Source organism: Saccostrea echinata, unplaced genomic scaffold, assembly GCF_033153115.1.
Source record: "Saccostrea echinata isolate AGI-Se365-2 ecotype Australia unplaced genomic scaffold, CSIRO_AGI_Sech_v1 ptg000054l, whole genome shotgun sequence".
Classification (NCBI taxonomy): domain Eukaryota; kingdom Metazoa; phylum Mollusca; class Bivalvia; order Ostreida; family Ostreidae; genus Saccostrea; species Saccostrea echinata.
In genome coordinates, this window is record NW_026889803.1 from 21,994,483 (window position 1) to 22,008,591 (window position 14,109).

Here is a 14,109-nt window from a genome sequence, read left to right on the forward strand (position 1 = left end):
ACCATTTTTATTTAATATAAACTCGTTTCCATGGCAACAGGAAGGTTTTTCTGGCCTATCCCAATCACCAGGTTGGTTTTACCTCTACACCTCCTCCTACGTGAATGAGCACTGAGCAGTCCCCGCAAACTATATATACGGGGAAAAAATCAATATTTTGTAGTGTTTAAGAAACGTTGGTCCTACGTTTTCGGAAATTCTAAGACATTTAAAGATATTAAATTCCTTCTTAATCCTATCAAGAAACTGGTAATACGTAAAAGCTTCAAAGAGGGGTCTTTACGTACCCTATGAATATTACAGAAAAAAGAAGTTAGAAAGACGAAGAAATTGAAAAAATCGACTTTTTAATCCACTTTCTGTGACAACCGGAAGTATTGACGACGGAAAAAATGTTCATGGTGACATCTTCAAGTCATTATTTATGATATCTGACAGAGTTAACTTTCATATGTTCAGCTGTTCTTAAGAAATGGAGCGGACAAAGTCCTTTACAAAATTTCTTCTATACAATAATATTAAGAATACTAGAAACTCATTACTAGTAATGAGAAGGTCTTCCGTTATACGACTTCCTGTTTGCATGAACATGTCTTTTCCAACGTCGGTATTAGCCTAAAACTTATGTAAAAACAAAATAACTTAAAAAATTACTTTTTTGCTTCGTTTCCTGTCACGACCGGAAGTAATGACGACACACGATTTTTACACGATGCAAATGAACTGATGACTGACTATCAGTCCTGAAATTTTTAGACTTCAGTCTATTATTGTTGCCGAACAATTGTGAGAACAAATTCTAATTTTGAGGACAGGAAAACACACGACCGGAAGTGAACTGAATAAAAATCTCTGAATTTTCTTTTGACTTTTTCAGTATCTAGAACATATGCAAAAACATTTCAAATACTTATATATAAGTGATATTTATGAGAAAGTTAAATCACGAAATAACGTAGTTTATCTCCTAAGACCGGAAGTTTAAAGTTTTTGTTTCCGGCAGAATCTAACATATTTCAAAACAGCGAAAGAGAAGCAATAAAGTGATGCAAGTTTTAATTTTAAAAAGAAAAGTTGAAATTTTTGATTTCTTTGATCACTTCCTGTGACGACCGGAAGTGACGGCTTACGCGTTTATCCCTATGTGTTTTGCGTACTCCTCAAGGTTTATTACTCCTATAAGTTTAGTGTCTTAATCTCATGTCGTTTCCGAGATCTTTCTGAAATAAGTTTTCATTTTGAGGACAAGAAAACACGCGACCTGAAGTGAATTTTACTAAGATATTTCACGTCACTCTAAGCATCTGCAGTCTCAATAACATATATAAAAAATTATTTAAATAACTCTATCTATAGGCGATATGTACGGGAAAATTAAATACCCTTTTATGTAGTTTTTCTCTTATAACCGGAAGTTGTCGTTTTTTGTTTCTGGTGAGACCAACACATATCGTAACTGTGAAAAAGATACAATTATATGATGCAAGTCTTATTCCAAAAGAGAAAAGTTGAAATTTTTGATTTCTTTGATCACTTCCTGTGACGACCGGAAGTGACAGCTGACGCTCTTAACCAAAACAGTTTTGTCTACTCCTCAAGGTCTAATACTCCTATAAGTTTGGTGTCTAAATCTCTTACCGTTTCTGAGATAACACTGGGACAAGTCTTCAATTTGAGGACATTTAAACGCGCGACTGGAAGTGAATTTTACAAAGATATTTGACGTTACTCTAGATATTTGCAGTCTTGATAACATATTCAAAAATAAGTTCAAATACTTTATCTATAAAAAATATTTATGGGAAAGTAAAATACTCAAATTATGCAGTTTTTCGCTTATTGCCGGAAGTTGTTGTTTTTGTTTCCGGTGAGACCAACATATTTCGAAACTACAAATGAAATGCAATAATGTGATGCAGAAAAAAATTCAAAAAAGAAAAGTTGAAATTTTCGATTTCTATTATCACTTCCTGTGACGACCGGAAGTGACGGCTGACGCTCTTAACCCAAATGGTTTTGCCTACTCCTAAAGATCTATTAACCATATAAGTTTGGTGTCTTAATCTGTTACCGTTTCTGAGATATGACTGGGACAAAATATTTTTGAAAAAAAACGGAAATCGGACATATCTGACGACCGGAAGTGAATTTTGAAAAAATGAAAAAAACGCCTGGGGGTATTTCCACTCTCTATCATCCCTGAAAATTTCAAGAAAATCCGTCCAGCCATCTCTGAGAAATCGCCCGGAAAAGAAAAGGGGAAAAAAAAATAATAATAATAAAAAGAAGAAACAGTAGAATCACTATAAGGTCTTCCGACTGAAACGGAAAACCTTAATAATAAGAAACAGTAGAATCACTATAAGGTCTTCCGTGAAGACGGAAGACCTTAATAATAATAATAATAAGAAACAATAGAATCACTATAAGGTCTTCCGTGAAGACGGAAGACCTTAATAACAGAATGCCGTATAAGGTTCACGTCAAAACATGGCTGACGCAAAACAATTCCTGAATTTTCCCCTTCATTTCGAGCATTTCTGCATTGGACAGGGCTTATGGTTGTTTATGAGATGATAAACTATGTGTAAACTTTCTTAGTTTAGCGGAATCATGAACATTTTCGGCGTGATGAATAATTTGTTTACAGTAGTTATGAGGCTTTCGCGCACCTGCAGGAGCGGATCCAAGGATTTACAAATTAATAAAATTTAATAGAAATGAAGTTTTAATACTTTAAAATATTATTTAATGAACTTATTAATATGCAAGTAATAGATATACAAGAAAACGGCTAATGAATGCAGCTGACAATCACTACTTTCTAAAGATAAATTAATTCTAAATAAAATAATTATAAATTCTAGAGACCAAACAGAAGAAGAGTGAATGGTAGCAAAATATCAAACCACATCAGGGGAACTGAATTTTATTAATGAACCTCTTAAGAAGTTCCTTATAAGTTGTATATTTTATATCTGCCTATTCCACCTGGCTGCTTCAAGGGGGGGGGGGGGGGTCTTGAACATAAACATGTAAATTACCTTTATTTTGTACATAGAATGAAGCCTTATCATTTTGAAAACTTCAAGAAGAGTTGCTTGTGATATGAAGGTCAAGGTCATTTTATTTAGAATCCAAAGCATAAAAGAGAAATTTGCATTCATTACAATAAAACAGAAGGGGGGGGGGGGTCTGTAAAGATGACAATGTCTTCTACAGTTGACAAAATAAAAGAGGGGCAAATAAAATGCACACACATGATATATATCATATACAACCAGTTTTATTTAATATAAACTCGTTTCCATGGCAACAGGAAGGTTTTTCTGGCCTATCCCAATCACCAGGTAGGTGTTACCTCTACACCTTCTCCTACGTGAATGAGCTCTGAGCAGTCCCCGCAAACTATATATACCGGGAAAAAGTCAATATTTCGTAGTGTTTAAGAAACGTTGGTCCTACGTTTACGGAATTTCTAAGGTATTTAAAGATATTAAATTCCTTCTTAATCCTATCAAGAAACTGGTAATACGTAAAAGCTTCAAAGAGGGGTCTTTACGTACCCTATGAATATTACAGAAAAAAGAAGTTAGAAAGACGAAGAAATTGAAAAAATCGACTTTTTAATCCACTTTCTGTGACGACCGGAAGTATTAACGACGGAAAAAATGTTCATGGTGACATCTACAAGTCATTATCTATGATATCTGACAGAGTTAACTTTCATATGTTAAGCTGTTCTAAAGAAATGGAGCGGACAAAGTCCTATACAAAATTTCGTCTATACAATAATATTAAGAATACTAGAGACTCATTACAAGTAATGAGAAGGTCTTCCGTTATACTACTTCCTGTTTGAACGAAAATGTCTTTTCCAACGTCGGTATTAGCCTAAAACTTATGTAGAAACAAAATAACTTAAAAAATACTTTTTTGCTTCGTTTCATGTCACGACCGGAAGTAATGACGACACACGGTTTTTACACGAAGCAAATGAACTGATGACTGACTATAAGTCCTGAAAGTCTTAGACTTCAGTCTTTTACTGTTGCCGAACAATTGTGAGAACAAATTCTAATTTTGAGGACAGGAAAACACACGACCGGAAGTAAACTGAATAAAAATCTCTGAGTTTTCTCTTGACTTTTGTAGTATCTACAGCATATGTAAAAAACATTTCAAATACCAATCTGTAAGTGATATTTATGAGAAAGTTAAACCACGAAATAACGTAGTTTATCTCTTAAAACCGGAAGTTTAAAGTTTTTGTTTCCGGTGGAATCTAACATATTTCAAAACAGCGAAAGGGAAGCAAGAAAGTGATGAAAGTTTTAATTTTAAAAAGAAAAGTTGAAATTTTCTATTTCTTTAATCACTTCCTGTGATGACCGGAAGTGACGGCTGATGCTTTTAACCCTATGTGTTTTGCCTTCTCACCAAGTTTTATTACTCCTATAAGTTTGCTGTCTTACTTTCATGCCTTTTCTGAGATCTCGCCGAAATAACTTTTCATTTTGAGGACAAGAAAACACGCGACCGGAAGTGAAGTTTACTAAGATATTTCACGTCACTCTAGACATCTGCAGTCTCAATAACATATATAAAAATCATTTAAAGAACTCTATCTATAAGCGATATGTTGGGGAAAATTCAAAACCCCTATTATGTAGTTTTTCTCTTATAACCGGAAGTTGTCGTTTTTTGTTTCCGGTGGGACCAACATATATCGTAACTGTGAAAAGGATACAATTATATGATGCAAGTCTTATTCCAAAAGAAAAAAGTTGAAATTTTTGATTTCTTTGATCACTTCCTGTGACGACCGGAAGTCACGACTGACGCTCTTAACCCAAATGGTTTTGTCCACTCCTCAAGGTCTAATACTCCTATACGTTTGGTGTCTAAATCTCTTACAGTTTCTGAGATCTCACTCGGAAAATTTCTCATTTTGCGGACATTTAAACGCGCGACCGGAAGTGAGTTTTACAAAGATATTTGACGTTACTCTAGACATTTGTAGTCTTGATAACATATTCAAAATTCAGTTCAAATACGTTATCTATAAAAAATATTTATGGGAAAGTAAAATACTCAAATTATGCAGTTTTTCGCTTATAGCCGGAAGTTGTCGTTTTTGTTTCCGGTGGGACCAACATATTTCGAATCTACAATTCAGATGCAATAACGTGATGAAAGAAAAAGATCAAAAAAGAAAAGTTGAAATTTTCGATTTCTTTGATCACTTCCTGTGCCAACCGGAAGTGACGGCTGACGCTCTTAACCCAAACGGTTTTGCCTACTCCTCAAGATCTATTACTCACGTAAGTTTGGTGTCTTAATCTCTTACCGTTTCTGAGATATGACTCGGACAAAATATATCTTTAAAAAAAGGAAATCGGAGATATCTGACGACCGGAAGTGAATTTTGAAAAAAATGAACGATAAATTTGTAGGAATTTTCATTCTCTATTATCCCTGAAAATTTCAAGAAAATCCGTCCACCCATCTCTGAGAAATCGTCCGAAAAGAAAAGGGGAAAAAAATAATAATAAAAAGAAAAAGAAGAAACAGTAGAATCACTATAAGGTCTTCCGTCTGAAACGGAAGACCTTAATAATAATAAACAGTACAATCACTATAAGGTCTTCCGTCTGGAACGGAAGACCTTAATAACTAGAAACTCATTACTAGTAATGAGAAGGTCTTCCGTTATACTACTTCCTGTTTGCATGAACATGTCTTTCCCAACGTCGGTATTAGCCTAAAACTTATGTAGAAACCAAATAACCTAAAACAATACTTTTTTGTTTCGTTTCCTGTCACGACCGGAAGTAATGACGACAGACGATTTTTACACGATGCAAATGAACTGATGACTGACTATAAGTCCTGAAAGTTTTAGACTTCAGTCTTTTACTCTTACCGAGCAATTGTGAGAACACATTCTAATTTTGGGGACAGGAAAACACACGACTGGAAGTGAATTGAATAAAAATCTCTGAATTTTCTCATGACATTTTTTAGTATCTACAGCATATGTATAAAAAAAAATTCAAATACTTATCTGTAAGTGATATTTATGAGAAAGCTAAACATCGAAATAACGTAGTTTATCTCAATAAACCGGAAGTTTACAGTTTTTGTTTCCGGTGGAATCTAACATATTTCAAAACACGAAAGAGATGCAACAAAGTGATGCAAGTTTTACAGTCCCTGAAACGTTCTACTTTCCCACTTGAACGGTGAGCGAACGCTGAACGAACGGTGAACGAACGCTGAACGAACGCAGAGCGAACGGTGAGTGATCGATGTGTGAACGCTGAACGCAACTTGGTGAACGATGTGTGAACGGTGAACGGTGAGTGAACGCTGAACGCGAACGGAGCGCAAACGCGAACGCAAAGTGAACGCTGAACGAACGGTGAACGCAAGATGAACGATATATTCGGAATGCCTCTGATCTTTTCCTCGCATTGAAACTATTTTATTATATTATAATGTCAGGTCTCAAATAAATAAATAAATAAATAATAAATGAATAAACCAATAAATGAATGAATAAATAAGTCAATAAAATAAATTTTCCAAAATTGTCTTACGAAAGACGATGCATGCACATCAAGTTTTTAATCACACGATTTTTATCGCATTAAAACATTGCAATTGTTGCCGAACGCTGTTAGTTGGAAAATAAAAATGTTTATTCTTATTTGATAACAAATCAGAGAAAACTTCTGACTTATAGAATGAATTAAAGCGGTTGTAACATCCATTCATATATCTCCGTGTCAAGGCGATTTCGTGTAAAGTAATGAATAAAAAAATAATTACAAAGGTCAGTGGACGTTTTGCATTTACACGCTCGTATTTAAAATTTTTAATACAATAATATATTATGTGTCATTTCTTTTTTTTTTTATGATGATTTATTGAGCAGACTTCTACATGTATATGTAGATGGCCGTGGTTATACTCGGACAAGACAATATATTATTTGTTATAAATTTAATTTTCAGAACTTGATATTTAAGTAATATGCTGTTAAAGTTTTTATTAAACAGACAAATGAGAGAGAGAGAGAGAGAGAGAGATAACGTTTTAGTCCCCCCTTCCTTTCAGGCTTCACTAAATGTTTGTACCTGTATCAAACAAAAACTCTGAATTTTTTTTTTTTGTTCTAAATATATCAGACAGTGAAAGTAACTTTCTTTTTTATCAACAAATCATATTCATTTGTTTGACTATCATACTCGTTTTTATGTTCCTGCTTCAAGTTCACACGAAGTCCACGTGCTTGTCCTGTCAATCAAAATCATTCGACACTGTGCAGGTGTGAAAGTTTCGTCACATTGAAGACGAAGTGCGAGTATTTCCAACAAGTTATAACATTTATTTTTATCATTTCTAGATTTGATTCCAACATTTGAATAATAAATGAATAAAATACATTTGGCATTAACACTTGAATTTGAAACATACTGTCTGCCAATTTCAAATACCACCGCCGACACGTGTACATTTTGAACTACTAATGTTTTACTTTTTTAGATGCATGTTTGTTTTGAGACTGAAATTTTTGCTCTAAAAAAGACCTTAACTTTTTTTTAAAAAAAAATGTTAATTAAAATATTCTGGAAATGCAGCACTGACTAAGTAACCGATTGAGGGGGGGGGGGGGGGGGGGGGAGGGGGGTATTAATCATATCGAATGGCAAACATATAAAGTTACGGTGAAGAGAGAATTTTTTTCTCTATAACTATAGACTTTACATAATATAGTAGAGAAAATTCTGTAGTGCAGTACATTTTAAATAAATATTTCCTTTAACAACACTATCAATTTATTTCGCTCCAAAGACAATAAATTAACAGGATATCCGCAATACTATGTATAACTCTCAGAACTAGTTCTATCATATTTTCTTTAGTAATTGAAAAAAAAAACGTGTTAGAAATAAATATTTTCGTAATTTTTGCTGCGTAATTATTTGACTTGGATAATTATATCACCATTAACGATTTGTCGTCTTTAACAAAACAACAAAATGTTGCAGTGCTTGAAGTATTTGCACATTGGCCTTAGTTAAATTTAATATTTCCGCATCGTTCTACATAGGTACAGAATGTGCTTATAACAACATTTATTTTCCAGAGTAATTTAATAAATAACCTAACAACTAAGTTAGAATAATAAAAATATATATCGTACATATTTTCCCCATGAAATAATGATTCTTCAAACACGATATGTTAGTTATTAAATTAAAAAACCTGTCCCTCTCGAGAATTTTTCATTCATATTGAGACGTCACCACTTACCGGTGGAGGGCTGCAAATTTATACCTATACTTGGCACTCAGGATCATTGAGCAGTGAGGGATCTTTTTTGTGCCAGCAACTCAAAATTGAACGTACGCTTTGAAGCTTTCACATAAGTATCATCTCTTCTGACCCAGAAGTTCTTGAAAAGAAGATTTTGAAAGATTTTTTTCCCTAAATTATAATTCTATGAAAAACTTAGATCATCTATTGTAGCCACACCTATCCCCCGAGGGATATGATCTGAATAAAACTGAATCTACACTATTCAATGAAGCTTTCATACAAATTTCAACTTTTCTGACACAGTGGTTGTTGAAAATATTTTTAGAAGTCACTAAATTTTCACTTATTCTTAACTACTTCCCTTGACAGAGGATATGGCCCTTCATTTGAACAAACTTGGATCCCCTTTATCCATGGATGCAAGTTTGGCAAGTTTGGTTGAAATTGACCCAGTAGTTCTTGAGAAGAAGCTGAAATTATTAATAGTTTACATACAGACGGACGGCCAGACAAAATGTGATCAGTAAAGCTCACTTGAACCTCCAGTTCAGGTGATGTAAAAATGTTATTTTTTGCGTTATTCTTATATTATTATTAACAATAAATTATTTTATAATATTATATCGGCATATGATCGAAGAATAAGAATAAAGCAAAAAATAATTTCCAAATAATCATTACTACTGAACAAATAAAAATACCTGTATTCAATCTCAAAGTATATAATATTGCAAGAAAAAAAAATAGCTGATTTATCAGATATCTCAAGAATTACGGTATCTTGATATGTCATAGTGATGTACATCTATCCTGGACACAATTTTCTGACCAAAAAGTTTTCTCCCTACAGTATTGCGAGTAATGTTGTCTGTCTCCCTCCGTGCATGTATGTGTTTGTCAATCTCTCTTTCTTTTCTCAAGTGAATATTCGTCAAAACAATATATCGACGACAATATATGCCCACCTTGACTGTACATATTGTCGCCGACGACAATATGTGCTGGTGCTTGACTGTACATTTTGTCATCCATTATGCAGAGGAAAATAAGGCTTGTCTTGGTACATTTTGTCGCCGGCGACAATATGTACAAAATGACAATATGTACCGTCACACCCCACCTTACCCCTGGGGGTCATGATTTGAATAATTTAGAATCTACACTACCCCAGAATAATTCCATATAAGTTTCAGCTTTTCTGGCTCAGTGATTCTTGAGAAAAAGATTTTTTAAAGATTTTTCCTATATATTTCAATGTAAAACTTTGATTCTCCATTGTGGCCCCACCCTATCCCTGGGGGTCATGATTTGAACAATTTAGAATCTACACCACCCTAAAATGCTTCCATGCAAGTTTCAACTTTTCTGGCCCAGTGGTTCTTGAGAAGATGTTTAAAGATTTTCCCTAAATATTTCAATGTAAATCTTTGATTCCCCATTGTGGCCCCACCCTTTCCCCACGGGTCATGATTTGAACAATTTAGAATCTACACTATCCCAGAATGCTTACATGTAAGTTTCAGCTTTTCTGGCCCAAAGGTTCTTGAGAAGAAGATTTTTAAGATTTTCCATATATATTTCAATGTAAAACTTTGATTCCCCATTGTGGCCCAACCCTACCCCTGGGGGTCATGATTTGAACAATTTAGAATCTACACTACCCTAAAATGCTTCCATGTAAGTTTCAGCTTTTCTGGCCAAGTGGTTCTTGAGAAAAAGATGTTTAAATATTTTCCCTTAATATTTCAATGTAAAACTTTGATTCCAGATTGTGGCCCCACCTTACCCCTGGGGGTCATGATTTGAATAATTTAGAATCTACACGACCCCAGAATAATTCCATATAAGTTTCAGCTTTTCTGGCTCGGTGATTCTTGAGAAAAAGATTTTTGAAGATTTTTGCTATATATTTCAATGTAAAACTTTGATTCCCGATTGTGGCCCAACCCTACCCCTGGGGGTCATGATTTGAACAATTCAGAATATACACTACCCCAGAATGCTTCCATGTAAGTTTCAGCTTTTCTGGCCAAGTTGTTCTTGAGAAGAAGATTTTTTAATGACCCCACCCTATTTTTGTTTTTTCTTGATTATCTTCCCTTGCAAGGGGGTTTGGCCCCATCTTCGCTAGCCAAGGGCTTCTGATACGCTACTCTCCTCATAAACCCTTGGCATACGGTGCTGACAAAAGACGGGATTGTTTTTGTCACGTGATCATGATTCTTACCAGGTACGCACAGATTGCGTCATCGACAGAAATAAAGGGTATTTAACAAAATTTTGTTTTTAAAGAATAATTAACAAGAAGGTATTGAGTTATGTTAATTTGTTATTTAAACATGTAAAAATGCAATTCTACATCTTCAGTATAGATTCTTAATCACATATTTTGCACGTTGCTTTAGAAATTGGATGACACCATATTGCTATTCTTAGAATGGCATGTTATCTTACGGATCATTGTTTACTTGCGTTTTACATTACCGATATCAAAGAGTCAAGATATATCCCGAACGCAAATATTGTCATTTACAAAAAACAATTTGCTGATTGGTCGAACGATGTTGATCAACTCCAATCACAACTTGAGAAAAAAATCCCAACTTTTTTTAACACCGTATGCCATGGGCTTATGAGGAGAGTAGCGTATCAGAAGCCCTTGGCTAGCGAAGATGGTTTGGCCCTTCATTTTAAGAATTTAAACTCCCCCTCATCCAAGGCTGCTTTGTACCAACTTTGCTTAAAATTGACCCAGTGGTTCTTGAGAAGAAGTTTAAAATGTGAAAAGTTTACAGACGGACGGACGGACAGACAGACGTACAACAGGTGATCAGAAAAGCTCACTTGAGCTTTCAGCTCAAGTGAGCTAAAAATAGAAAGGGAAAATCTTTTGTCTAATAATAGCACTCAGACCTACTTTATCGAACATGCGAGAAAACGTGATGCAATTTGCATGAAAGTGGCAAATAACTATGTCCCTTGACTGTACACTATCTGAGGATGCTTCCATATCAATACAATGAATCATGCCTTTATTGTTCTTTAGAATATTTATAAGCTTTTCCTATGATCATGGCTTTCCTATTCTTGAAAAAAAGATTTTTAAAAAAAAATTTATACACCTGTATAACACCTGGTCACTCATCCAGAAAATGTAGTCAACTTCCTACTTGAACAGACTGACAATAACCAGCAATTGCTCTTTGAGCAATGAGCCCAGCTACATCTGATAGTAAAGCAAAAGCAAGCAGACACAAACACACACCCTCACAGAGAGAGAGAGAGAGAGAGAGAGAGAGAGAGAGAGAGAGAGACAGGGTATAAACATTTATCTTGACAGGGTTCTTTGCAAGTTAGTAAATTGTATTCCAAATTTTATTCATTTAATTGTTGAAGTCCTTATAACATATGTTATATGCAATTTACTGCAGTTTACAGATAGGCAGATCTGCATACAAGTGAAAAACTGATTATAACGATTTTGGCAATGGTCCTCATATGCCTGTCTAACTAAACCAGTTCATATATAGTTTAAGCAACAAATCCTTTATCTTATTGAGGTTACATGATTTACCAGATCTTTAGCTGTTTGGCTGACATCATCCCACTCTGGGCTTCCAAATGTGTAGTTTGCCTGCATGATCATTCTCAACATCTGCATCTGTTTTCAATGCCAGAAAGGTGGTGCACCACACAGTAAGGTGTACATAATAACTCCACAGGCCCACATGTCCACTTCCATGCCATACCCAGGAACATTATCATACATAGAAACAGCTAGCACTTCTGGAGCTAGGTATCCTGGTGTTCCACACAACTCTACAAGAAAAATTGATAATATAATTTGCATGATTACCATTTTGAAAATATACAAAAGAACTTTCAGGAATTATAAAATTATCACTACCTTCTCAGGGACTGAAATTCAAGCCATTTCCAATGGAAAATTAATAACTTCAACTTTTTCCTAATTTGTTGGGGAAAATTACTAAAATAAAATAGTGAAGTAATTGTCACATGGCTTTAAACTTTGCCAGCTTCTAAAGATAGAAAGATTTATAATTTTATGCATTTATAAATTCATATAACTTATCATCTAAATTAATTGGAAGAAAAATGTTATAATTATTTTCTTTTAAAGCCATTTTCTTTCATAATTCTTGTCAGCCCGAGATCACATCTTCTAGAAATAAATGTAAGTGGTTCATTAACACATAGATCTGCTAGGTGACCATTATGATGCTTTATAATGGGTACAATGGATTCAGTAATCAAAGTATTATTCTATTTAAAACAAGTGTATTTATGAAAACAACTACAGTTATCATTTAAGTTGTCAATGAGCAAATATGGATTGTATTTATGAAAACAACTACAGTTATCATTTAAGTTGTCAATGAGCAAATATGGATATATAAAAAGGTTTGGTGAGCCATATTACCTCTAAATGCACTAAAAGAGTATTCCAACTTCTTTACTTCCTTCTTTTTCCCAGTTAAATTCAAATAATAAAGAGAGCATTTTTAATTCATTTGTATAAATGCGTTTTAATTTTGAAGACTTAGTGATAATTATACCCACACTTTCTAAAGAAAGTTCGGGTATATTGTTGTTATTCATGTCTGTCCGTCCGTCTGTCACACTCTTATTTCTCAAACTCCTCTTACATTTTACACAGTAGCTTAATCATCTTTTGGGATATGTTTGGTGGTGTCATGTAGATGTGCAGTAAAGTTTCGGAATTTTCATTTTCACCCTGGGGGTCAAATGGGGGTCGAAAAATGACGTTTTTTATGCAAAAAGCCCCTGGTTCCCTTAACTCCTCTTACATTTTACACAATAGTCTAATCATCTTTTGGGAGATGGTTAGTGGTGTCCTGCAGATGTGCAGTAAAGTTTCGGAATTTTCATTTTCACCCTGGGGGTCAAATGGGGGTCGAAAAATGACGTTTTTTATGCAAAAAGCCCCTGGTTCCCTTAACTCCTCTTACATTTTACACAATAGTCTAATCATCTTTTGGGAGATGGTTAGTGGTGTCCTGCAGATGTGCAGTAAGGTTTCGGAATTTTCATTTTCACCCTAAGGGTCAAATGGGGGTCGAAAAATGACGTTTTTTATGCAAAAAGCCCCTGGTTCCCTGAACTCCTCTTACATTTTACACAGTAGCCTAATCCTCTCTTGGGGAATGGTTGGTGGTGTCCTGCAGATGTGCAGTAAGGTTTCGGAATTTTCATTTTCACCCTGGGGGTCAAATGGGGGTTGAAAAAAGATGTTTTTTATGCAAAAAGCCCCTGGTTCCCTGAACTCCTCTTACATTTTACACAGTAGCCTAATCGTCTTTTGGGAGATGGTCGGTGGTGTCATGGATATGTGCAGTAAGGTTTTGGAATTTTCATTTTCACCCTGGGGGTCAAATGGGGGTCGAAAAATGACGTTTTTTATGCAAAAAGCCCCTGGTTCCCTGAACTCCTCTTACATTTTACACAGTAGCCTAATCCTCTTTTGGGGGATGGTTAGTGGTGTCCTGCAGATGTGCAGTAAGGTTTTGGAATTTTCATTTTCACCCTAAGGGTCAAATGGGGGTCGAAAAATGACGTTTTTTATGCAAAAAGCCCCTGGTTCCCTGAACTCCTCTTACATTTTACACAGTAGCCTAATCCTCTTTTGGGGAATGGTTGGTGGTGTCCTGCAGATGTGCAGTAAGGTTTCGGAATTTTCATTTTCACCCTGGGGGTCAAATGGGGGTCGAAAAAAGATGTTTTTTATGCAAAAAGCCCCTG

At 34.8% G+C, this 14,109-nt stretch overlaps 1 protein-coding gene across 1 annotated transcript in view; it reads right to left on the minus strand.

Annotated features, from left to right (window-relative positions):
• LOC133206082 (phosphorylase b kinase gamma catalytic chain, liver/testis isoform-like) overlaps positions 1 to 14,109 on the minus strand; it is a 213,814-nt gene that overhangs the window by 32,464 nt on the left and 167,241 nt on the right. The window contains 1 exon segment of the mRNA XM_061342012.1: positions 11,903 to 12,147. Within this exon segment, the coding sequence (XP_061197996.1) occupies positions 11,903 to 12,147 (245 nt within the window).